The 25,369-nt window shown below is 33.5% G+C and overlaps 4 protein-coding genes across 10 annotated transcripts; 1 reads left to right on the plus strand and 3 right to left on the minus strand.

Moving 5' to 3' along the window:
* Positions 1-129: 129 nt before the first annotated feature.
* On the plus strand, positions 130-2,599 carry LOC123209437. The gene is made up of 3 exons (XM_044627501.1): positions 130-1,348; positions 1,871-1,894; positions 2,063-2,599. Exons 1-3 carry the CDS (start codon positions 1,147-1,149, stop codon positions 2,377-2,379), a joined length of 543 nt encoding a protein of 180 aa, XP_044483436.1. The 5' UTR covers positions 130-1,146; the 3' UTR covers positions 2,380-2,599.
* Positions 2,600-3,757: 1,158 nt separating this feature from the next.
* On the minus strand, positions 3,758-9,127 carry LOC123209616 (glutathione synthetase, chloroplastic). Its single transcript, XM_044627731.1, has 12 exons — positions 8,672-9,127; positions 8,031-8,200; positions 7,323-7,398; positions 6,961-7,091; positions 6,244-6,366; positions 6,071-6,151; positions 5,803-5,883; positions 5,642-5,711; positions 5,160-5,281; positions 4,535-4,674; positions 4,232-4,424; positions 3,758-4,086 (listed from the first exon to the last, which is right to left on the minus strand). Exons 1-12 carry the CDS (start codon positions 9,056-9,058, stop codon positions 3,963-3,965), a joined length of 1,698 nt encoding a protein of 565 aa, XP_044483666.1. The 5' UTR covers positions 9,059-9,127; the 3' UTR covers positions 3,758-3,962.
* A 543-nt stretch (positions 9,128-9,670) lies between these two features.
* Positions 9,671-17,189, minus strand: LOC123209736. 6 transcript variants are annotated; one of them, XM_044627872.1, is made up of 15 exons: positions 16,979-17,189; positions 16,427-16,467; positions 16,198-16,298; positions 15,970-16,050; positions 15,386-15,468; positions 14,683-14,734; positions 14,145-14,234; positions 13,646-13,714; positions 13,432-13,533; positions 13,138-13,206; positions 12,765-12,821; positions 12,426-12,565; positions 12,139-12,182; positions 11,151-11,255; positions 9,671-10,723 (listed from the first exon to the last, which is right to left on the minus strand). In XM_044627872.1, the coding sequence occupies exons 1-12, from the start codon at positions 17,050-17,052 to the stop codon at positions 12,479-12,481; spliced, it is 906 nt and encodes a 301-aa protein (XP_044483807.1). In that variant the 5' UTR covers positions 17,053-17,189; the 3' UTR covers positions 9,671-10,723; positions 11,151-11,255; positions 12,139-12,182; positions 12,426-12,478. The 6 variants fall into 6 exon arrangements, with proteins under 6 accessions (XP_044483807.1, XP_044483805.1, XP_044483803.1 ...); XM_044627870.1 differs by lacking the exon at positions 11,151-11,255; XM_044627868.1 differs by lacking the exon at positions 11,151-11,255 and having other exon boundaries at positions 12,139-12,260.
* Positions 17,190-17,882: 693 nt separating this feature from the next.
* Positions 17,883-22,299, minus strand: LOC123199238 (sodium/hydrogen exchanger 1-like). 2 transcript variants are annotated; one of them, XM_044614170.1, is made up of 14 exons: positions 21,959-22,299; positions 21,752-21,870; positions 21,420-21,517; positions 21,175-21,234; positions 21,036-21,082; positions 20,745-20,939; positions 20,553-20,599; positions 20,324-20,390; positions 19,630-19,730; positions 19,204-19,305; positions 18,800-18,938; positions 18,666-18,728; positions 18,501-18,575; positions 17,883-18,416 (listed from the first exon to the last, which is right to left on the minus strand). In XM_044614170.1, the coding sequence occupies exons 1-14, from the start codon at positions 22,139-22,141 to the stop codon at positions 18,078-18,080; spliced, it is 1,635 nt and encodes a 544-aa protein (XP_044470105.1). In that variant the 5' UTR covers positions 22,142-22,299; the 3' UTR covers positions 17,883-18,077. The 2 variants fall into 2 exon arrangements, with proteins under 2 accessions (XP_044470105.1, XP_044470106.1); XM_044614171.1 differs by having other exon boundaries at positions 21,955-22,134.
* Positions 22,300-25,369: the final 3,070 nt, after the last annotated feature.

Here is a 25,369-nt window from a genome sequence, read left to right on the forward strand (position 1 = left end):
TTAATGGAAAGTGGTTGGAAGTTGGCAAGCTAGATGCCCTTTTCAAGAAGTAACTTCATGAGCTCAAAGACATAAAATTTAGTCTTAAATGCAAAAACAGTGCAAGCAAGCAATCAAGTATGGGAAGTTGAAGCCAACAAGGTAATCCAAGCTTTGTCCTTCCCATGCCCAGAAACAAGAGCAAAAGAAATCTTATTATGCTGCTATTGATTTATGTTTTCTTGTGCTTCATAACTTACAGGTGCAGATAGAGATAGATTGACTAAATTAATAGCCATGTATGTATTATTTACTTCCCTTATTCATTTTAAGCAAGTAATCCAAACTCCCGTTATTCATTGTTACTTGACAGCATGCTTTAATGTATTTGAGAATGGAGCAATTTAGGGTTTCCGATTTCTTTTTTCTTATAGATTTTTCTTTTTTCTTTTTTGTAAAATTTTAGAAATAAACAACGTTATATGCACAAAGTTTGAATACTCAATTAAACATTCAGATTGATGGATGAATATTATTTTATTTTTAATTCAAAATATTCTTTTAAATAGTACCGATACAGATAGTATAATTGGCCCATCCCTAATCTCTCTTATTATATTTTTATTTGATTTTTTAATTAAATTTTTTATTTAATTATTTTATGATAAAGTGAATTTCTACTGAAACCTTATCATTATCAATTTTTTCTTCTTTATCTTGAAACCAAAAATAAAATAAAATGGAATAACACAACCTGGCCTCTAGCTGTTCATGCAAATCTTCTTCATCTTTTTGAGTCAAACATCAAAACCCACAAACACAATCATTAGTCATTAGATACCAACACACTTTCTTGGGATCCGTTCTTTACTCTCTCAAAATACACAACCCAACAAACATTCCAGATCACCTTTTTCATCAAATAACAATCTTTCCCTCACTCTAAAACACTCTACTTCTTTTCATCTTTAATGTCCTGTTCTTGATTTATGGTTGCAGTTCAGATCACAGTAATACTCTAAAACACAATCCCAAGTTTGTTTTCACACGTTGAGTTATTTTCAAACTCTACTAGTCAAACGGGTTACTTTTTTATGTCTTGCATTCTTGGAACCAAAGCAAAGTTGGGATTTTGTTTATTGTTACTCGTTTTCGAGGGTTGAAGAGATGGCTCATTCATTCCCACGTAGGGATAAGTGTAGAGAATTTAAAAAAAGAGTTGTTTTGGTGGTGGGTTTGTTTTTGATTGGTTTCTGTGTATGGACGCCAGTGTATTGGCACTTGAAGAGGGACTTAACTCATAAAGTTTTGTGTTCTTGTGCTCCCTGTGACTGCACTTTACAACTTGACCTTCCTGCGCCATTAAGTAGTAAGTAAGCTTAAGCTTCTGTATGTTGAAAAGCTTGTTTGAGAAAAAATGGTGACTTTGGTTAGTCTGCTAACTGCTGTTTGTCTTGTTGAGGCCTTTCTCTCTCCTGGGATGAAAGTTTAATGTTTTTATCATGAAAAATATGGTCTTGGGTGAAAAATGTGTGCTACAATTTGCATAATGAGTTATCAGTGTATCTTAGTCTCTGGATTTGCATGAAATGTGAAAAGATTGAGACACATTTTGAAGCTGTTGTCATTCTGTTTACAGTACTTCTTCTGACTTTACTCTTTCTGATAATAAATCAACATTTTGCAGAAAAAGATCAGTTTTTATAGCGTTAGTAGACAGTTAATAGTATTATTTAAGAGTAAAGCTTTACTGTTATGAACGATCTGGACCTAATACTTTTGTCAAAATTCATCTTTGGTTTTATGTGTTTTCAGTCTGATGATACTTTTATGTCTTTTGGGAACAATGTTCTTATATTTAACCATTATTCTTTATCTGTCATTCTTGCAGCACTTATCAGTGACACATTCAAAGGTCAGTTCTATTCCAAATAGGTTTTAATATTAAATTTTTACTTGTGAAACTCAAGTTTTTGATTCAAATGGTTGATTACTTAGTATATGATAACTAGTTTTATCGACTTGAAGGGCATTAATGCCGGCAGATCGTCAAAATTGATCTCTTCTGTGAACGTTCATGCAGACTGTGGTAAGCATGATCCAGAACTGAAGGAAGAAATGGAGAAGGACAATGAAGACTTGGTGGCAGAGGAGCTTCATTTACATGAAACTGTAGCCAGCGAAACCTTGGAGCACACCAGAGCATTGATAAAGGTTGCAATGACAACATCTTCCCAGTTCCAAAGAGAAGCAGAGAGATGCAATGCAAGAATGGAAACATGTGAAGAAGCAAGGGAGAGAGCTGAAAGATTACTTGCAGAGGAACGCAAGCTTTCAGATTTATGGGAAAAACGAGCTCAAGATCTTGGATGGATACAAGATGGCAATTTTTATACATGAATAAAAAGATATTCTTTGAAAAGTACTACACATGATCATATTTTTTAGGCTCTAATGATGCATCATTTTATACCGACATTGACATGTAAACGATATGGCATTGTCATTGGGGAGAAGATGTTAGGCCCTTGCCGAGTAATGTAACATTTTTTCCCTTTTTCGAAGGTCAAAAGACTTGTTCCCACCCAAAGTTAAATTCCGATCTCTCATACTCTTTTAACTTTCAAAAACTTAAACTTTCACTTATAAACAAAATTATAGTGGTTAATTGTTTTTAGATGCGTTGGCTCTCCCTCTCGACTTATCTCTTCCTCTCGACTTGTTTCTACTCACTGATGACAACAATTTCCTCTGACAAAAACAAAATCGTCTTCGTTAGAGTGTCTTCACTTCGGACAAAGGTGTTCATCTTTCTTCGAGATGAAGACACTTTGATGAAAATAATTTTGTCTTTATCATAGGTAATGGTTTTAATCGGATGTATGAGTTTGATTGATAAGGAAAGATAACTAGGGTGGGAGTCTAGTTAATAAATACACAAATTATTCGCGTATTATTTGCATATTAAACACGTTTAAAAGTATTTTTGAACCTAAAATATTTTAAATGTGTATTTTATGCCCTTCCTATATTAAATGCGAATTATACATCATATTTTATGTTTGTCGTATTTTTGAATTTTTTGCTAGATTTAAAGTACAAAATTGCCTCTTATATTTTCAATTATTTACAAAAATACCAGTCATTTAAAAAAAAACTTAACAACATTTCTTTCTTAATTTTCAACCCTAATTTTACGTTTTCCAAAAATACACTTTCCGTACTCTTCTAAAAATATACACGTTCCGTACTCTTCCCATATGAAAATTTTAGGAGTGTTTTTTCACAAACGTATTTTTCATTATTTGTTGTAGTATACCCGTATAATTTGTATACTGTTTTTTTTTTCCCTTCTAGTATTTACTAACTAGGGGTGAGAGGACGAACGCAGCTAGAGAGGATAAATTTTGTTGTCTACGACAATAGTTTCCAAATCCTATGTGTAAAACTACCACTTTTTACATTTGGATGAGAAAAAATTGTTAAATTTTTAAACTGAGAGAAAAAAAAATATAATAAAACTTTAGTTTTAAATTTTTTTTGTTAAATGATAGTTTTACAATTAATTTTAGCTAAAAATTTTAATAAAATTGTACTTATGGGTGAGATTTTGAGTTTTTAAAACTTTAAGGGTAGCAATCAGTTTACACTTAACCTTGGGTGGGAACAAGTCTTTTGGCCCTTTTCAAATGGATTTATAATTTTTGCAAATATTAGTAAAATCTTGCCCTCTTGTTTATGTTTATACGTTGGTCAGGCAACATTAAAAGGCAGTGGCTTGGCACACAACCCACATCAAATTTTATTGCTCAAGAAAAAATGACAATCACCATGTCCTCCATATCAACCTTTTCCTTCGCAAAGATGGAGGAAATACTAAATTGTGATAGATGCATCTACTTTGACATGATCACTTGTATAGAACTAGAATCGTGAGGGTTTGATTTATCCGATCAACTATAATAAGCAGCAAGTTCGAATAATCAAGTTAAATATATACTGTCCAAGACTGCAAATCCAGCGGCAACCCCACCTTCATTTGAGGAAGAAATTTTTGTCCGCATCAAATACCCGCATTGTTCATTAATGATCACCTGGTCCTTGTTCCTGCAAATTCAAACTGAGAATGTAAAATGCATCTTATAATGAATAATGCTTAAGTTGTGATCTATTGACCCCTTCGGTATGGCACTTCATGGTCGATTCAACACAATTTGCCATGCAACTTTAATGAGAAACAGGACTTGTGTACCTTAAGTAAGCACCATATATGCCAAGTTCTGATATGGCATGATCTTTATGGCAAATCCCATCGCGCATCAAATATGCAAAAGAGACACTTGGGAATATCCTTTGCATAAGAATGTAAGCAGCATCTTCATCGCTCCCTTCCTTTTTCAACCTTAAAAGGGTTTCCCGCACATCTTCACCATAAATATTGTTCCCTGAAATGAAATGGTGAAACATTGTTAGAAAAAAATTGTTCCCATGACTGGATAATGTAGCATTGCTAACAACAAAAAGTGCAGCAGAGTAAAGGTCAGATGTATAGGACCTCCGCCTTCTCTTTGCGGCTTCATGACATAGAGCTGAGGACTTTCGATTGCTTTGTTAACAATCTCCGAGTCATCCAAACTCCACAATCCAGCAAAACATTTACGCAGTTTGGCAATGTCCTCTTCATTATCGAGAAATCTGTACACAAGCAAATGAAGAAAAGCTCTATAAAACCAAGTATTCTACAAAAATTAGAACTTAATGAACTGCTCAAAAATTTACCAAGGAAACTATGGAGAATTTGTGAGGAACATGACCTATATCAAGCTGTAACTACATCTATTATACCAGCCTATTCATGCTTCAATATTAAAGCAAATCAATATCAGCATGAATCACCAAAAGCAGGGGCTTCACCATGAATTAGAAATTAGAATGGATAACTATCGACTTTATTAAATTTACAAGCCAAGAACACCATATTTCTACTGCTACGTCCTATAAGTGGCTACAGCATCATTTCGATCTTAAAAACCAAATTCGTAGTAAAGCATTATATCTTTATAAGCCTTTCTTTAAAGCCATTAGCATTCATAATTTGGAAGTTATTTTTAACATACAAGGTATACAATTCTTGAATCAGCTTTAGCATCGAAAATAATCACTTCGGTTGAAATTATTACCTCTCAAGTACATTGGGTTTTGCAAGTTCTTGTTGAATCTTCTTGGTGCCTGCTAAATGATAAGATATGGATGGACATTTAATAGCAGAAGACAGCTCCATAAGTAGCCTAGCTCTCCATTGCTATCAGTAGGAAACAAACTAAGGATCAACATTAGACATCATAGCATAGAGTCAAGTTCTCTTTTTTGTATTCATGTATCATAAGAAAAGTAAAACAGAGTAAAGCAAGATTGTAAGGAACAAAACGGGAAATAATTAGGAAAAAGTTGAAAAGAATTAGAACTTCTAAGTACATACGGAGATGAAAGTCAACCAACTAGATTCACTCCCAAGATACATATAGAGATGAATGTCATAGGACACAATTTGAGGTCAGCACCTTAAATCTTCAACCGGGATAGACTCCAAAAGAAAATCAAATAAATTTCTCTCACACAAGATCATTACAGAAAGCAGAAGGAAAATAGTGTGATTGCTTACCGATTCTGAAGGATAATCAGTAGGTGCATACCCAGCTCTAAAATAGACAACTGAAACTGGTTGACTGCTACTGCAATTACAAAGCTTTGACATCAAAGTCTGAAACCTAACATGGTGAATCTGTATAGAAAATTCAAAAGTAGTGCCAGAAGATTACGTACACAAGAAGGGATCCATCAGGAAGTAGTTCCCCTTGCACATCAATTTCTGCCAATGTTTTCCGAATAGTTGTAATATTGTGCGTGTTATTAAGCTAAGGAAGGCAGCTGTAACAGAACTATATAAAGAGCTTTTTGAATTTGAAAAGAATATTTGGATATTATAACCAGAAAAGATAATTCCTTTAGCAGAAGTTATTCACGTATGAACCCCTTTAATTCATCCTGCAGAGCATTTCCCCAGACAGGCCTCTTATTAGAAAAAGGATATTTTTCCTTCAACACAGAACAAAGCCAGTGTTGGTCATACATGTTACGTTCTTCAGATTGAACCACAACCATAACTACAGCCCTACACAAAAATATTACAGGTAAGTAAAAGCTTAGTTGACCTCTGGAAATGCAGCAGCAGAAAAGAACCAAAATCTTTGTGACAAATCTAACCTGGGATTATTATACTCAGTCCATGCTTTAGCCATTGCTTCTGCAAATTGACTGACTGAAGAATTGCCAGGGACCTTTTTGGAATCTAATCCAAGGTGTTCTCCATAGTGAATGAGTAAGCTCCTGCAATATGGTCGCATGAGGTCAAAAAAATTTCTTGATAAGTTGTTGCTTATTTTTTGTAAGGAATAGATTCAAAGCCAAATACACTGGAAGACTGGAGTCAGACAATAGCTACACCAAAGACAGAGAAAAGAACAAAAGAAATTTAAACTTAAATAAATCAGGCCTAAAGATGCATTGAAATATGAAAAATACAAAGTTAATAAATGTTTCTCCCACCCCTACAAGAGGAATTACAGTCCCAGAAAAATTAGCAAACAGATAGCATAGTACAATATAAGATATATAGGACAACTATCGCAATGGTTAGTCACCAATCCCCAACTCTCCAAAGTGGTGGCGATATTGTTCTCACACACACACGTCTATATAATGTATAACTTAGGTCTTTCTTCAGGCTGTTGCTCCCTTTAGCACATTATAAAATTACATCAAAACCACTATTGCCATGCTGAACAGAACATTACTGTTTAATCAAGTAAATTCTCAACATAGTATTAAAATAATTATTTTCAAGAATTTCTTTCGTAAGTTTCCAAATGAAAGTTCCAGCAACACAAATTATAAGTAGGAAGAAAGCTTAGATTGCTTCACCTGTGAAGCTCGCTGACAACAGTACCAAGGCCAGGAAATGAACTTGAAATTGTGTTTAGCTCTATTTGGAGGAGCAATTTAGTTTTTTCATCAAGCATGTAATCTGAGCGATGCAAACCCAAGCGTATGTCCTGCACAGGATATTGAGTACAGATATTACTTTTTTATTATTGCATACAGAAAAGTTAGCTATTTTCCCTTCATAACAGCAGAGTTACTATAACAAATACAGCAGATGAAATGGATAAGTTAAAAGTCATCTACACACTATACAAGATTGCTAATTCTTTTAAAAAGTAGAATGTTCGAATGAATACTATCAAAACAGTGTGAGGCCACATTCTCCATGGATACATATGTACCTCTTTCTTGTTGATTTCTAGCATTTTGGAATGAATGTCTAGGAGTCTAGATGTAAAAGCATCCACTTTCTTCGTTCTGCAAAGTAAAATGCATATAATTTCAGGTCACAAATATTTAGAGTCTCCTATGTTACCACAAAGAATCCTGATTTTCAGCCCAAGCAAAGGCCAGCACCAGAAGAGACCATGGTAGGTAGACAAACAGAACCCAAAGACCAGTTTTGAGAACAAAAAAGATTAAGCTTAGAAGAATGACGTGCTACGACGTCCAAAATATTCTGAAGTGAAAGCACCAAAAAGGCTGAAGTTTATGCCTTAGAAACTGCAGATCCAAGGGCATCGTGTAGCTATCTTGTATGCAACTAATAGTTCTGTGCAGGTGCAGTAGAAACAGCATAGCACAAGTTCACATGAACAGTTGTATGATAACAATGCATACAAGTCATGGGCATTCAAGACCATCACTGGCATGAACAAAAAAATAATAAAAATAATAATAATAATAATAATATATCGCTGCTTGTGAAGGTCCTACAACAATTAAAAAAGAGAGAGCGTATGATTTAACAAATAAGAACCTAGTAAAAGGAAGTAATGGATATATCAAGTAGCAAGCCAAAGAGTTACACAAGAGTTCACCTAAGTATTTATCCTAAGTTGCTTCCGTTGACAGATACAACCTCATAAATGAAAAAGGAGAGAGCGTACCGGGTTAGTGAATCTTGTAGAAATTTTCCATCCATACTCACTCGATCAACAAGTTCATTGAAAATTGGTGCTAACTCACATGCTTGACTATAGTAACTTTCAGGCAATGATGAAGGCAACAACGCAAATGGGGCATGCACCATTCCCACACCAGGAGTTCTCCCTGATCTCTGTAATATGAAACACCCAAAAATATCAAATTCAAGAACTAGAATTTCATCTCACAATTGTATATCCTAATAATTTAGAGTATAATTTTCATCTCAATTTCCATCTCTCAATCTCCCTCCATCTTAAATGACAGCAAACAGGCCTAATTATTATCTCAGCCAGTCATTAAAAAAAAAAGGTATATAACCTCAAAGAAAAGAATTGTTCCAATATCAGGAAATGGGCATCAACCGATACAACAATGAAAGTGAAAATATGGCACCAAAAGGCATACTCAATAAAGACAAAAGCATATTTGGCCAGTTTGATTGCAGAAAACTCAAGCAGTTGAATTCTTTATTACTTGGCCTTTCATCAACTTTTTCTCAGCAAACAAGCACAAGGTTCACCCATCAATTCTTCTCAGCTACCGAGTGAACATACATATACAATGAAACAAACTTCAAATAAAACAAATATTCAAAACTTACTTGAATATTCTTGTCACCAACAACAAGGCCATGAAGAGAGCTCCAAACAAGAGCATCATAAATCATCTGTTGAACCAAACCTTCATCAACACTCTTCAAATCCCACAAGGGTTTCGTAATTGCTGGAACTGCCTCTTGACTCTCCATGTCTCTCACTTTCCCACCCTTCAAAGCCCCAATTTTTGAAGGTAAACCACAACGAGAGAGCCGAGTTGTTTGAGGAAAATATGCAATTCTTTTCAAAGGGTCAACAAAGCTTTGATCTTTATGGTTGGGATTGAAAGAAAAAATCGATTTTGATTTTTCTTTACAATGAAAGGTAGTGACAGGGAAAGAGTGATGCTGAGTGGCGGTAGAAAGGCAAAGGGAAGAATAATTAGCACCCATTTGGAGCGCTTTCGGTGGCCTCAAACGGGGTCTTATTACTGGCAGCCTGTGCCTTGCAACAAAGCATGATTTCCATTAAAAATTTGAAAATTTGTAATTTTTTATTTATTTGTTTTTTGTGACGATGATTTTGTCATTATTATTATCATTATTCGATGTATTGGTAAGTAACAATTGGGTTGGTTGGATTTGCAGGTAGCTGTAGACATGATGGTTTAGTTTGATTTGATAGTGACAAGTTTAGTTTGAAATATAGATAAAATCCGTTTTCGTATTGTTAAATCGGATGAATCTCCCCGGATTATATGATCTCTTTAGTAAGACATATGAGAGTTATCGACTCAATTGTTTATATGATCTCTTTAATATATCAAATCTATTTTTTATAATCTCAAAATTTCATTCTATCTCGATCACATATTTTTATGAGATAATAATCATTGTATTAAAGTTTGACATGTTTATTATCAGTTAAATGTAATACTATTTCTTGTCTTTTAAAAAAAAAAAAAATTATACAAGAATGACAATTTTGACATCCAAAGTGTTACTTTGCTAATTATAGATAAAAAACTTAATAATATAACATTGAATATAAACTTTCAAATGATATGTCAAACCAATTTAAAATCGTTATCATTTTCACTATTAACTACACTAAATTACACAAAAGTATTTGATGTATTTCTCATTGACACAATTTTTAGCATCAAACATATTCAAACACCCTCAATCTTGAGTAAACAGATTCAACCCAAAAACCTCTTGAATAATTTCGAGACATCTAAATGAGTTAATACTCACTATTTACATTGATAATAAGGAAGACAGTGCTAATTTTATATATATATATATATATAGAGAGAGAGAGAGAGAGAGAGAGAGAGAGAGAGTGTGTGTGTAGTTCATGCACCATTAGCACAACTAAGAAGCCCTAGTGGTTCTTGAGAGTTACCAGCATCAAAAGGCACCTTTAAAATTGATTTCAAAGGCATTTTCTGATCTGCTTCCTGCAGCTTCAGCTTTCTGTTTCTCTTCTTGCTTATTTTTATTGTTTCTACATTCTCATTTATGCTAACCATTTTCTTTGGAGCTTTATTTGGTGGTGCTTCCTCTTCTTGAACTTGAGTCCTGGCAGCAATATCACTGTCTTCAAGTAGTTGGGAGGCATCCTTCTCATTAATAGAAGTGATCATGGGAACATCAGAGCTGGTTTTGGATATTATCTCTTCACCTTCTTGTGGAGGGTTTTCTTGAGCTATGGAGCTGGCTTCAGTCCTCAAAGCATTCAATCCAGAAGCAGCGTCAGCTACACAGCGAGGCGTTGACTGGCCAGAGATTAGCAGCTGGAGGAGATGTGTTGGTAAGAATTTCACGAGGCTGTAGAACTTATTGCAAAGGCCAAGAGGTTGGTGGAATTCAAGTTTGTGTTCTTTGTGATCCATGATCAGATAGCTTATAGTTTTTCATATGTGAAGGAGAATTGAGATAATGAGATAATTAATGGATGCCCAAGTCGTGAAATTTCAGGAGATCCTTTTATGGGAAGTTGATGGCTAGAAAGAATAAACTGTTAGGAAAATGTTCTCTTCTTTTCTTCTGCTGAGGGATAAGTGTATATAACTTTTCTTTCAAACCAGCTTCTCTTTCAAGCAACAACAATACCTGAAACAAGTTAAGGATCAAATTTCCCAAAGACTATGTTATTATCCAAAGTGCAAAGTATGAGGTATAGATCCCAAATCGGAAAACATAGGCTTCCAATGTGGGGTTAATATGGTGACTTTTGAACTTTTCAATCTTAACAACTAATTTTTTTATGTGGTTCTAATCAGATTTGTTTCATTTGGTGTATGTTACTCACATGAGAGAGCATAGGTTTCTAGTGTAGAGTTAATATATGTTTTTAAACTCGCTAATCTCAACAGTTAACTTTTAAAATGTGATTCCCCTAAGGCAATCTCCCAAGGTTTCCTATCAGACTACAGCTTCTAAAATATAATCATAACCAAAATTTTTCATTTCTTGACACAATGACACAGCTTTTGTCATGAATGGAAATGAACTTTTCCAGGGAATTACTACAATGTACCTCTCCCAAAACTGCAAGTGCATAAGCATAACACTCAGGCTTGTATGGAGAACAGCTTCAGGACTGCCATGGCCAAATCACCAATCATATCCAAGCCAGTTAGTCCTGAAATGGAACCTTTAGCAGCCTCTGAGCTGGACAAATTGGATGAAACATGCGGGTTTAGTTCTGGCAAACTGCAGAACTTCAACACCACAGGATGACAGAACCAATCTCAAAAGCCAGCCCTATGTAAATGAGGCATTCATCCTAAGCCTTTCATCATTCAATTTTATATGATGTCACAGGCCTGTAGAAACTTCACCACTACTACTACAGTACTTGTTCAAATCTACACTGAACAACCAAGCTAACTAATAAGACCGATAAGCGGTAACAAAACCAATAAGCTATACCAAGCAGAAAAAAGGCAGCCTTTGAGTTAAATAAATCTAAAAATAGGAATAGAGTTTACAGAGCTAAAGAGCTCTTTTAAATCTCTAGATTTCTTGAGGGTTGTTACAAATCAAAGATCAATCTAGGGGTGGATTCGAACTAAGCCGAATTTGGACAAGGTCAACTCGAGCTTGGTTTGAATCCAAAACAACCAACTCGAAATCCAGCTTAGCTCACTTAATTGGTGATGAGTACACTAGAAAAGCCAGAAAAAAAAAAAGAATGGTCACCAGAGATAAAGAAGAATCGTCAAAGAAGTCACCTAAGAAGATGAAAATTCGGCCAAGAAAATGAATATGCCGGCAACTCAATTGAGTAGAGCTGGGGCTACCCCAACTCACGCTCGACTTATTTGAACAGAACATCAATTCAGCTCAAGCAGTTCAGATCAAATTCACCCCTAATCAACCCCTTTTTTCAAAGAGATTGTCAGGTACAAACAATGACTAAGATTATCCATGAATCTCTAATATGGCAGTTATAGTTTTTTAAACCTTATCTTTAGGAATTCATATATAATTTTGCCTACTAAATTTATTGTCTGTATACTTACACTGGAGCCCTTCCAAGGATCTTTGTAAACTTCGATTAGATAATCTGAAAGTTAAAATAAGAACTTCTGATCATCAGTACTACATAAGGGCAGAAGAACAACAGAGCAAAACTAGCAGTGGGCTGCATCAAAGGAAGATTAGTAAATTGGGGAATACAAAAATTGAATTTATTCCTCTGAATCCAGGCCTCAAACTGAGTGCACAAAAAAAAAAGTGCATTATTGTCATAAATAGATTAAATAAATTACAAGATTTTCAGTCTACAAAATTGAGTAACAAAATATACCATTGCATTAGTAATCTGTTACGCAGAATGATGATTAGTCAAACATAGTGAGGTTAAACATTAATCCGCCCACAAAGACGCCAATAAGCTCCAGGATGAAAGAGAGATTTTTCAAGTACCCAGATGTCACGGACAAGAACCTGAGAAAATGTAAATATTCCATCAATGATACCCCCTAGAAGGTTAAGATATGCCACATAACAAATGAAGTACTTTTGCAATTTTCAGAAGTAGTCATTCTGTGTAAGATGCGGAAGATATATGAGGTGCATCAAATTGTTATATACAAGACTATTTAGAAACTCTTTTGTATCATCCAAAAATTTATTATAGTAATACCTCCTTTGTTTTATCTCCAGCAACAACAGCACCTTTTGAATCATATGCCTCAAATTTCTGCAGCACGTAAGAACATAATATTTCAGGATCATATTGTATAAAAGCAAATGCACTATTTATGGTCATATGTAACTAAAAATCTGATGTAAAGAAACCACCTGCAACCCCTCAAACAAAATAAAAAAATGATAAAGACCAAAGAGATTAATCAACACTGAGTGATAGACGATTAGATAAATAATTTTAGGCTGACAAGAAATGTCTGATTTGGATTGGGCTACCCCAAGTTGTGCTCATGAATTGCAGCAAAAAGTAAATAAACATTTAGATACAATTAAATAAAGAAACATATAAATTACAACAGATTGCTCACCTGCTTAGACAGAAACTCTACTGTAAGCTGTATGAACACTTTTTCGAGGTCTTTTCGGTCAACACCAATCTGCATATTTAGAAGAAAAGAAAATTGTTAATTCGTTTCAAGTACAGAAACACTCTGTTATCTGAATCCAAGAGTCACCTACTACTTGTCCCAGTTTCTATCACACTACAGAACTCTATTTATCAAGCCCATGGAAATTAGGCAACAATCATTTGGCAACCATTCATATTTACTTATTATGAAGTACTAAATATTCTGAATTCACACAAAAATAAGGATACTTGCCAGCCGAGCACGCAATGTTCGAATCTTAACAATTGGTTCAATCAATTCCCAGTGCACCTTACTCCACATGGATTCTCTTAATTTAATTTCATTCTTGAGTTCCTGTGGATAAGAGAGCCAGCCAAAAAAGACAGACGTTTAACAATAGATTATGCACATTTTGATAAGAAGCTGAATACACTGAGGAAAATAACTGGAGCTCATAGAATCATACAGAGTACATATTCTCAGTAACTGCTTTCCTTAATGAAGTTTTGTCATCATTCACCAGCAAAGTGTTAATCTAAGAAAAAGGAAAACAGTAAGCAATGAGCACAGAGAAAATGCAATCTAATTTCAAAAGCAATAGCAAAATAAATAGCCATAAAATTAACAAAGATCAAAAGGAAGGGTCCATAATTGCATTGTCTGAAGAGAGGGATTAATGCCTTGTCTTTTCTCCTTTACTAGAACCCTTGCTTGCAAATAAGTAATCCATTAAAAGTTATTGGTTTATTGCCTCAAGGACTACTTCCTAAGTCCAGCTTGTAGTTGGATAAATGAAAAGTTGTATCAAGATTTTGGTTCATAATAAGACAGTTCTAATTTTTCAATGCCAAATTCTACCCAGTGTTACAAGCAAACCATATAGAATTTGTAGCAAATTGCACATAAAAGACAAATAGTAAAATTATAATGGTCAAATTAAATTTTAGACTATTACATTAGTATACCTCTTTATACATCGCTACAGCCTCTTCGTAGAACTTCTGTTTTGTATATCCCGTTTTCTTCAACTTGGTAATGGCATAGAAACTTTTCAGCTACAAGCAACAATTGCAAATGTGAGTAACTTATGTAACATGAGATGATGGTCCTTACTAAGTTGAGGTTTTATGTAAAATAAGTCATACTTCCATTAATTATAAGTGACTCAAATTACCCTAAGGTCAAGTATAAATCCCAAATCAAGTTACTAATAGGGCAAGTCACCAAATCAAAATTGTTGATGCCCAATGGCCACCAATTGCACCATATGAGGACATGCGGATCAAGGTTCAGTTTCTTTCTCTTTGTCAGTCATTAAGATCCCAGCCAAACTCTAATATAAAAGTAAATAAGGAATAAAAATAAGCAGGGAAAGAAGGGGACAACATCAAAATCGGACTTTGGTACCACACAAACATCAAAGCATACTTATGGAGGAAAGAAATATGAATCCAAGCAGAATAATTCTAGTAGCCAATTACAGGCAGCACACAAAGACGTCACCTCTAAAATGACATCCTTTTTGGTTCTTCTCCATCCATCTTTCGTAAACCATCTGACAAGCAGCAAACAATCAGTGCAGAAAGACCCAAACTTAACATATAAGCTGCAGAATAGCTTGGAAACAATAGTAAAGAATGACACCAGTTGACAGGTTCAAAGCAAGTCAATCAGATATTGAACATCAAATTTTCTAAGAGGCATTCTCCATTGAAAAATTAGGATGCCAGGGTTTGCCAATTTCAGCCCCAAAAAGACTGTTTCTCCAAGATAATATAATAAAAGCTCTAACGTATCTTCTGTATGCGATTACCTTAGAAGCAGGCACAAAAGAAGATAGGAGTGAAGTCCACTGCCCAAACATAGAGAATCCTTAAAAACATGTTTTTCATTCAGTCGCACAGCTTAGCTACTTGGCATTCCATGATCTAAAAGTAATTAGACTAAATGCCCTTCAAACTAGCAAAAGTATCAACATTGACATGCATCTTTCTTCTTTTAGGGTAAGAAAAATGTATCTTTGAATTTTGAAATTCAAATACCATAAATGGTAACAGAAATCGAATTAGGTGTCCTGATGAAAACTATCTAGAATTGCTATCAAGTAATATAGGCTTATTCTAGTTACCAAATTTTAGTGAAAAGATTGTTGGTACAAGCGATAAGCTTGAAAGAGAAAACAAAAACTCAGTTAAGTCTAACTAACCTCCGCCAAAATGGCATTGCTTCACGAGGCGCATAAGGTTCAAATATGAATCCAGGACTCAACATGGACGCTTTCAGACCAACCTGCTCGTAAAAGCATTTGCATATGATCAAATTTCAGTGTATTAAAACAATCAAAATCACAAGAAAATTCAATATGTTCTTAAATACAAGAAGCATATTGTCTAATAAAAGCCTAACCTATCAAATTGAGCTGAAAACCCCTAATTTAGTAGCACACACAACTTGGATCAGTCGGTGCAGATGCAGAATAAGAGACATTTTGCAAAGCTAAACCAACAAAACTTCAGGAATGTTCTACTGGCATCTGAAATTTTTAATTTTAGGTAAAACTTTGTACTTGTTTATGTACACATCCCAAATTTTTTTCAATATTTCATTTTTCATGATCTGGTGCAATGTAGGTGTTAGAAGCATCTACATGTCACAGATATTAGCATGTTTGGAAAAAAGGTAAAAGAAAGCTGAGATCTCAAAATGAAATTCAGCAGGTATTTAAGGAAAATATTAAAGCATATTTTGTCATTATTGTATGGCTGGTTTTAAAAGGTAAAGATAACATACCATCTGCTGCCCTTGTGCAGGGGCTTTCGTTGCTGTTGTTGCCAACCTTTTGTCATTCCAATATATCAAAGATTTGGAAGCCTAAAATGAAAAAAAGAGCAGGATGCCATGTTAATAATCTTAACATACGAACACTACAGACACTTACAAATAACGTAGCTTTGGAGGTGATAAACATCAATTGGCATATAGATCCCACCCATATAAATTTGTTTTACAAAAGGATACCATTGTAGAATGAACTGTCATCGTACTTCCATGAGTCCAAGGAAGAGCATTCTGGCCCTTATATAAGTAAGAAGAAATGCTCCACCTGTCATATCGAGGAACTGCCCAAATTGAGCATCATATGAGTGAGAAAACACTTATGTCGCCATCATTGAACAATATACAAATAAAAATAAGATTATAAGAATGAAGAGTATTCAACAACAAAAGTCACAGTTAAAAATCTTACCGTTTAAAACACTGTTTGAATAACTTCTTGAGCTCCCAAGCCTGGAGACATGAGCACAAAATCAAAGAGAGTTCCAGAACATTAAATGAATAACTAAAACAAAGAGACCAATTCTAGCACACTCTGAGTTTCCTTCTGTCTACCTATCAAAATTTCGACATCTACATTTCTTTCTAGTCTGACATTTTCACATGAACCAAAATGGAACATCAGGAAACCAAATTCACAAGAATCAGATATATAGACGTTCGAATCTCAAACTCTAAACATGAACCATATAGCTAATTCAAATAATTTCAAACATTTCTAAACAGAAAATTCAAGGCTCAAAAACTAAAGAAAGCATAGAAATGAAGGAAGCAAATTACTATATAACATATGAAAATTATCAAAGTTCAAGTCATAGACCAACTAATTACACGGTTAAAACATTTTCTAGTTGATAAAGTGAAAAAATTTACACTAAAAGCCCAAACTTTCCTCGAAAATTTCCAGCATTTTCCCAGGAACCAAACGGAAAACTTGAATTAAAAAATGAAATAGGTGACCTACAGAAATGTAGATTCTTGAAGCTCAAATGTTCGATATAGAGTTCGGACTGTCTGTAATCTTCTTAAAAAATCCATTTTTATCAGAAATAAACGAAATCGAAACCCTATTTCGATTATCTGATTTTGATCATTTGAGAGCGAAAGGTTTTGCTGCTGTTGAAGGGGTTATGGAGGATTTATTCGGTGCTCTACAGCTGCAGTCATAGTCCATGCTGTGCTCTTCTTCTCTAATTAAAATAGACAGAAATAAATTTTACTATTCATATTTTAATAATTTCTGAAAAAAAATTAATGTATTTAAAGAATATTATATGATGAAAATATTTTGAGTTAATTATTTTTTAGCATACAAAATAAATTTCCATTTTATCAAGATACAATTAATTAACTTTTAGTTTGTTTTCCTTATAGGGATAATAACAATTTAAATTATCAAATTATTATAATTTTTTATTAAAGAATAGAACTTTATTTTGTTTATTAAAAAGATTGCATTTTAATTTTTCTTATTAAAAAAGATTAAATTTTTGTTTTTTATTAAATAAACTAAAATTTTATTATTTCATATTAATAATAAATATACTAAACTAATTACATTACTTTTAAAATAAAATTAAAAAAATTATAATTGTGAAAAATACCAAAAATTATTTTATCTTTTAAAAAAATTTAAAAAATTTAGTTCCTTTAATAAAAAAATCAGAGAATTTTGTCTCTTCAATAATAAAATTTGAAAATTTAATTTTTTTAATAAAAATTTTTTGATTTTTTAGATTAAAAAAAAAGATAATTTGATATCTTAAATGTCATCATCCTATCGTATTATTAATTTTAATATTTTATACATTTCCTTGTCTTTACACGCAATAATCATAACTATAAATCAAATTTTATTTGCTGTAGCATAATCAATTGAAGACTTTTATCTTCAAAATTTATACATCAAAAATTAATAATAATGAAGACAAACAAATTTCCACATTGTTCTAATAAATACAACACCTTTTACTTCACCAAAATTTGTAAACAAAAAAGGAAGAACTCAATACAACGACAAGATTGATAATAATAATAATTTGAAAGAAAAGAAATTCTATCAACTAAATGTTTGAGCTTCTGGCTTCAGAAGTTTCATCAGCAGCACCAGTTGGGGAGCTTGGAACAAACGGAACAAACCCTCTTCCACCAAACACTGGTCTCATGAATTTGTCATCAAATTTTCTCCAGAAGTAGTGGACAGTTGAGGTAGGATTGCTTATCAGCAACCTTAAGTTACTTGCCTTCGGCGCTGGTTGGCTGTTTCCGGGATCATCGCCATTGTCAAGAAACGGTATTGTTAATTCTTCTAGACTAGGTATATCAGTTGCATCTGAAATTGCAGATTTTGCATGTCTCAGCAACACTGCTTCTATTAAAGGCTTTGTTATGGAGCCAAATACCTGTGTGACAACATAAAATTGTGTCATTCCAGTGTTTCCGGGGTAGCAAATTCAGTATGAGTAGTAAAGAATAGTCTGGCATACCATTGTGCTAAACAGAACAACAATTATGGTACAAGTGATCATTAGTGCAGACGACTTCGTGTCAGAGCTCGAAAACTGCAGTGATTGTATGCAGAAAATTAACATTAGTCCAGGAAAAAAACATCAATGTTTAATTAACTACATCCAGGGATTTCAGAAGCAAACCTCACTGTAAGACAAAGCAATTGTAACTGCACCTCTCATTAGTCCTGCCCACCACATTATGAACTGAATTTCCAATGAGTTAGAAAATGTCTGGAATAGGGGAGAGTAAGTGTTTGAATTCCTGCAGTTACTACCTGTTGTCGAAACTCAATCTTTGCACTTGATCTTTTCGTAACACAGTTCATTATATTTGCCAGAGGAAACACAAATGCTGCCCTTCCAATCAGTACCAATCCAAACAATGTCGCACTAACAGCAATCGATGTTCCTGCACTGAATCAAGAAAATGAAGCATGTCAGAATGGCACCTACAGATAAAGCAAATACAATAACACTAATTTCTTAAATGCCATTGAATCATATGATGCAATGAGTGAATATGTGTCGGCATCTCCAAACAATCTATATAAGAAAGTCCTGGTCAAGATTTGTCTTTGACAACTTGAAACTTATGATTTCACTCTACTAGAGTTGTATATTAAGTGACAATTAACTGCTGAAACTAGAGTAGATCATCCATTAGAAAGGGTAAAATTACCTTGCACTGCTGGCCTTCCATTTGTCAATGTCCAAGGCATCCATACCAACGTATAAGAATATGAAAGTTTCTGCTATGAATGAAATTGTTGCAAATGCATGCCTGAAATCATCAACCATCATGAGGTTAACCTTTAGTCCACAATCTATGCTTCATTTATCCACAAACATTTCCATACGTGTAGCTTTGTTAAAAATAAAGGCAAAATAGAAGGTCTTGCATATGTGCTAGAAGTTAAAGACTCCACTGAAACAAATCTAGAGAAAGCAATGAAATGGTCCACAGAATATTCAAAGAATAATTGGACATGTTGATCATTCCACTTCCCTTCAAATTCATTTACAGAAATTATTTTTTGGATTTTTTTTGTTTCCAAGGGAATAAAGGAAACAGATAAAGAGATAGTTAAAAAGAGTATGTTCTCACTTGGTCGTTATCCGTGAACTTTCTGTGACATTGTGCCAAGTGTAGTGTGACATTACTATGCCACAGAAGAAAACTGTCAAAATCCCACTGAGACTTAGAAGCTGCATGAAAAATTAAACCTATTAGCTCCAAAGAAGATAACAACGACAAAACACATTAACAGTAGTCAGTTCATTCAATTTCAGCTGAAGGTTGTCCTTCAGTGGAAAAACAGGCGATGCAAGTTCACTTTTTGTATATGTTAACACGGTTTCTGCTGAATCAGCCCATTTCAACTCTTTGTTGTTATGATATTCAAATTCACCTTTCAGCCATTCCATATGAGGCCATTTTTAGGTCCAATAAACAAAAGACCTTTCATTTCTGTTTCAAGACCACATTTCTGAATGTTGGTTAAGAGGCATTTGCTGGAATCTCTTTATGAGAGCATTGAATGAGTTTGATACCCTTATATCCTCTCCAGTGGAAGAACAGAACTTCAACCAGAAGCAGTATCAAAATCTATGGGTGCATTTGGATGAGACATGGGCTGATAGACAATGATGCAATGGTTAATTGATTTTGAAAGAATGAATATCAATAGGCATAAATGGCCAGAGGGCAGTCAACTTTCAGACACTCTTTTAATGTTGGTTTCAATTCAATCAGCTTAAACATTCATAACTTCCAAGGTTATTTATTGTTGTGAGAGTACCTCGGCTAACATGTAGGACAAATAAGCCATAAGCATCATGAGTGCAACTTCACGATCTGTAGAATGCCTGTTGATGAAAGAAACAATGATGTCAAAGTGATATCATGTAGACCTTAATTTACATGTGTCAGATTAAACATTATCTTAGAGACTGATTCACCAATTTTCCCAAAAAAAAAAAAAGAAGCAGAAGCTGAAATACAAAACTGAAGAGGAATCCTCCTAGTACCTTCCAAAGTAAAGCGTTTTTATGATATAGGCACTCAGAAGGCCCGCCTGAAACATTGCCATGTAAATTGTTAGAGTCGCCAGAGAAATTCAAATCTACCAGGCCAACACCACAGGAGCAAAGATATCATTACTGAATGACAGGCTGACTTATGAAACACTGATTGAATAGAAAAATTGTGAAGTGACTTACTACTATACCAAGTGCAGTGCTGGTGAAGAAAAGATAAAGAAATGTTCCCAACAACTTTAATGCTATTGTGCCATCAATGTTACTGAAGTCAAGCGATTGGACTGCATTGTAAATCACAATAGAGGTTGCATCATTCACAACTCCTTCCCCAAAAACAACACTATAAAGGAATGGTGTTTCATCTTGACTTAGAACCTTCAAGATGATAAAAGATCTTGGGTTAGTGGCATGCATCAATTATCTGTATGAGTACTTTTTGGACTATAATATTTGAACTTTTATCTGATGTACCTGTAATGTACAAACTGAATCTGTTGCTGACAGTATAGCACCAACAGCTGCACATTTAAGAAGTTCAAGTAATCAGCACATGAGTGAATTCTAGCATGTGCTTAATACAAAACAAATCCAAGAAACTATCATAGGTCACCAAGGTATTCTTGAATATCAAGGTCTGTCACGCCAAGCTTGTTGAATAGCAAAGCAACTCCTGCAAAGTGTCAAGAGAGACAATAATGTGGTTAGAAGTAGCAATTTTGATGAGATACAGGATCAGCTAAAATGATGGTAATCTACTTTTAAACAAGCAATTCACTGACTTAAACTTCAGGCTTCACACGAAAAAAGCCAATATTGCTGTTTATTTGCTGTTTATCTGAGATCAGTGGATCTTACCTACTGATATGAGGCAGAATGAAATTAGTGTACCAAAAATTCCAAACAGCAATATAATTGTAAAATTTTTGAAAAATTGCTTCTTCTTGACCTGGAATCTGCAACAAAATTCTTAACATTAGAGACCACAGCCAATACTAATCTTCATGAAACAAATATCTCTGACAAAAATTTCTTAGAAGAAACATGTCAAACAATCAAATTGGATAGCATGTCATATATATCAAGATTACATAGATTTTTAACCTCCCACAATAAGGAAAACACTGCAAGCTCCAATCCTGTTGAGTACTACACTAAAAATCAAAGCTAAACTCAGAAGAAAAACATACCCAGCATTGAAAATGATCGGAGGAAGCAAATAAAGAAAGAATAAGTCCTCATTAAACACTAGTATGCGCGAACTATTCCCTTTACTCAACAGCAATACAGCAACTCCGGCGCACAAACCCTGGAAAAACCAACAAAAAAGACTTAAAAATTGATCAAATTAAGCATCTTCTTCTCCCAAACCAATCAAGAACTTGGTCCGCACCCACCAGAAGAAGAGCAGTGATGGACTCATTAGCCCAGCGGTTCTCCTCAAGAAGGTGACCAATGATAATGCAGGCGCAAAGAAGCGTGAAGAACACACTCAACGCAATGATGGTGCTGGTGCTAAGATATGAGGAAGAGTCGTGAAGGGCCGATGAAAGGTGGTGTAAAGTTTCATTGGAAGCCATTTTTGGGAAAGATGTAAGGCTGAATTATATGGCATTCACAATGTAAGGAAATAAAAAAGATTTGATTTATAAGGAGATGAAGAAGAAACCTGTGATGGGTTTGAGTTTGATTTGTGATTATGTCAAATGTTGAGTTGCCGGTTGTGATTATTTAGATAGTTCGTTTGTTTCCTTCAGTTTAAGGTCCAGATGGACGGAAGACTGGTAGTTGATCTGGTTCTAATTCTGTACAGTAAGACTTTTGACAAAGCATTGCAACCGGCTACGTGGCATCGCAAGGAGAAAGCACTTTCAATATTATTCCTAATATTAAATTATTGATTGTAGGAAGTAAATTTGAACCCATCCAATTCAGACTGAAATCCTTTTGGTTCGAATAAGTCGAACTTAAGATAAAATTTTGTCTTGAATTGAAAAGCTTGTTTGTTGTAATTGCATATTATATATATTTATAATAAAATTATATATAATAATAATTAATATTAATTTATATATTAATAATAATAATATATCAAAATTATTTTAAATATAAAATATTATAGGATATTATTAGTCCATAAATTAAAACCCTGATTAAGAAGGTGGACGCCTAATCCACAAGCATCCCATGATCGGCAAGCAAACATGTGTCACTACAAAAGTTCATAGGACTCCTGTGACTCATTATAAATAAATTAAATTAAATTAAATTAATACATGAATTGTGAATTTTGTTTATTTATGCAGAATTATTTTTGTCAGTCTTTTTTACAGATACTCACAAACAATTCGTTCCTTTGTCAAATCAGTGGTTGAAGAAGACTGACAGGAAAAATGAGATAGGTCCTAGAACCACCCTAAAGGATGAGTCATGGATGGATCGGGAAACATCACGTTCTAAATTAAGAAATATCACCTAACAAGTTAGCATTTTGGGATCAACAAACACAAAGAGAAATTAAATCTATCTATATTTTATTTATATAAAAATTTTAACTAGTTAAAGACATATGAATTTCTTCAATTATGAAAACGTGTTTTGAGTTGAATTAGATTGATTAAATACCTATGAACTTCTTAAACTGTAAAGACAAGTTTTATATTATAAAACCTAAAAATAAAACTATAATGAATTATATTTAGATATATTTTAGATTTCAAAACCCAAAAATATAAATTATGATGAATTGTATTTAGACACGTTTTGAATTGTAAAACTCAAAAATAAGCCCGTAATGAATTGTGTCTAAAGTGAATAAAAAAAGTTTTGGAATGTAAAACTCATAAGTAAAATCACGATAAATTGTGTCCAGAATAGATAAAAAACTATGATACAGTGTGTTCAGAGTAGATAAAAAACAATGATAGATATAACAAAACTATAATAAATTATGTATTTAGAGTGAACAAAAAATTATATTAAATTATATATTCAAAATAAATAATAACTTAACAATAAATTATATTATTGGATAAAAAATGTTAATAATTATCTCGGACTAATGATAAAAATAAAAAATGTGACATTTTGATAAATAAAGAAGGATGTATTTTCTTCATACAAGTTTTGATATTGTATTATGTATATCCTAAAAATTCAATTCCGCATTTGCCTAATTAATTTGACCTAATATGTTTGTGATATTATTATAACATCGTCACGATCATTATTTTATGTTATATTTGATTCGATTTAAATTATTTGAACTTTAATTAAATAAATGAAGTTTAAGTTAATAATTAAGTTAGTATTTATAAACTAATTGAATTTAAGCTAACTTAAATTAAATTTAAAATTGAATTGGTCTTTTAATCAAATTTAATTTTATAATTATTAATCTTGGGATAAATCCTAATATATATAATTTTCTTTTACGAGATTTGACATTAAGTTTTAAGGCGTGTCAAATAGGATCACTAAGAGTTTGATTGCTTGACAACTTGGATTAATGAATATTTAATTATAAATAAATTAAAATTAAATAATTATAACTTACCATCCATCTTCAAAGTTGAAGGGGGTAATACAAAAATAATAATTTCAATATGAATATAAAAATTTTGATTTTAACAAAAAAAAAAATTTCAATAAAAATAGGAAATGAGACAAATAATCAAGAATAAAAAGAGAATTTTTCTTTGTAAAAAAAAACAAAAATTTTTTATTATTCTTATAATGGGACAAGGATATGGATTGAGATCTCTTTCCAATCTCTCTCTATTATCATCCCTAATGTAATCACTAATCAAACCTTATTAGATGATAATTTTCTAGTTGATTAAGAAAGGCGTTTCTTGTAGAATATTTTGTTGTTTAATTAAAATGTTAATTACACATGCAAAGATGAATATGAAGGAAGGATGAAAATAGAGACAAGGGTGACGTTGAATCATGTGGGGCTACTTAGCGTTGCGGGCTATGATATGATCTGATTTGCGGCGCCTTTCATGGAAATTGTGCATGCACATGTTTTCCATTTATAGCTTGGATTGAATTTGAACAAATGTCAGACACGTTTCCTCCCTTCTACTTGATTTGATTGGATCCAATGCGCCAGCCGAGATGTTCTTTAGTTGGTGAGTTGAGTTGAGATTCTCCGATCTCACTTTCTTAATCTCTGATTATATATTAATAATCTTCTAAATTATTCATTCATGGGTGTTTTTTTCCTTATAATCAAACTCCTCCCCCACTGTAATGTCTTCGGACTTCAATCTTAATATGATCATATGCTGGATATCTTTACCTAATTTGCATTTGATTTGACTCAAATCTATGCTATGTATAATCAACTAATCATTCCATGAGTGTAGATCAAATAAGTTGACGTAATTTCTCATTGTTTATTGTAATTTTGTTATCCCTGTTTTTACATACAGAAACTAAGGTGATCCTCCCGACGGGCATGGAGGCACTCTGGTGGTTGGAGTTGCAGGTTTCTTTGTTGTTCACCAACCTTCCAAACCCCAACTAACAAGCTCAACTTAGGACTTGTAGAAACACCAAATGCATGAAAAGCACTCATGTCCCCAGATAAGAACAATGACCTATAGGCCTCTGACCTGTCTTCCTCCCCCGTCTCCAAGATAAGTCCCTCTCAGTCCCTGTATTTTCTTATCATCAAACCATTCAGACAACCATTTCTGTATCAGACTGCTACGCAACTCCACGCTAGCTTGCAGATTATCAAATAAAGGAAAATGTTGATCTGGACCGAGCCTATGATAAGAATAATGGAAAACGAAATT

The sequence above is a fragment of the Mangifera indica genome, chromosome 2 (genome assembly GCF_011075055.1).
Source record: "Mangifera indica cultivar Alphonso chromosome 2, CATAS_Mindica_2.1, whole genome shotgun sequence".
NCBI classification, from domain to species: domain Eukaryota; kingdom Viridiplantae; phylum Streptophyta; class Magnoliopsida; order Sapindales; family Anacardiaceae; genus Mangifera; species Mangifera indica.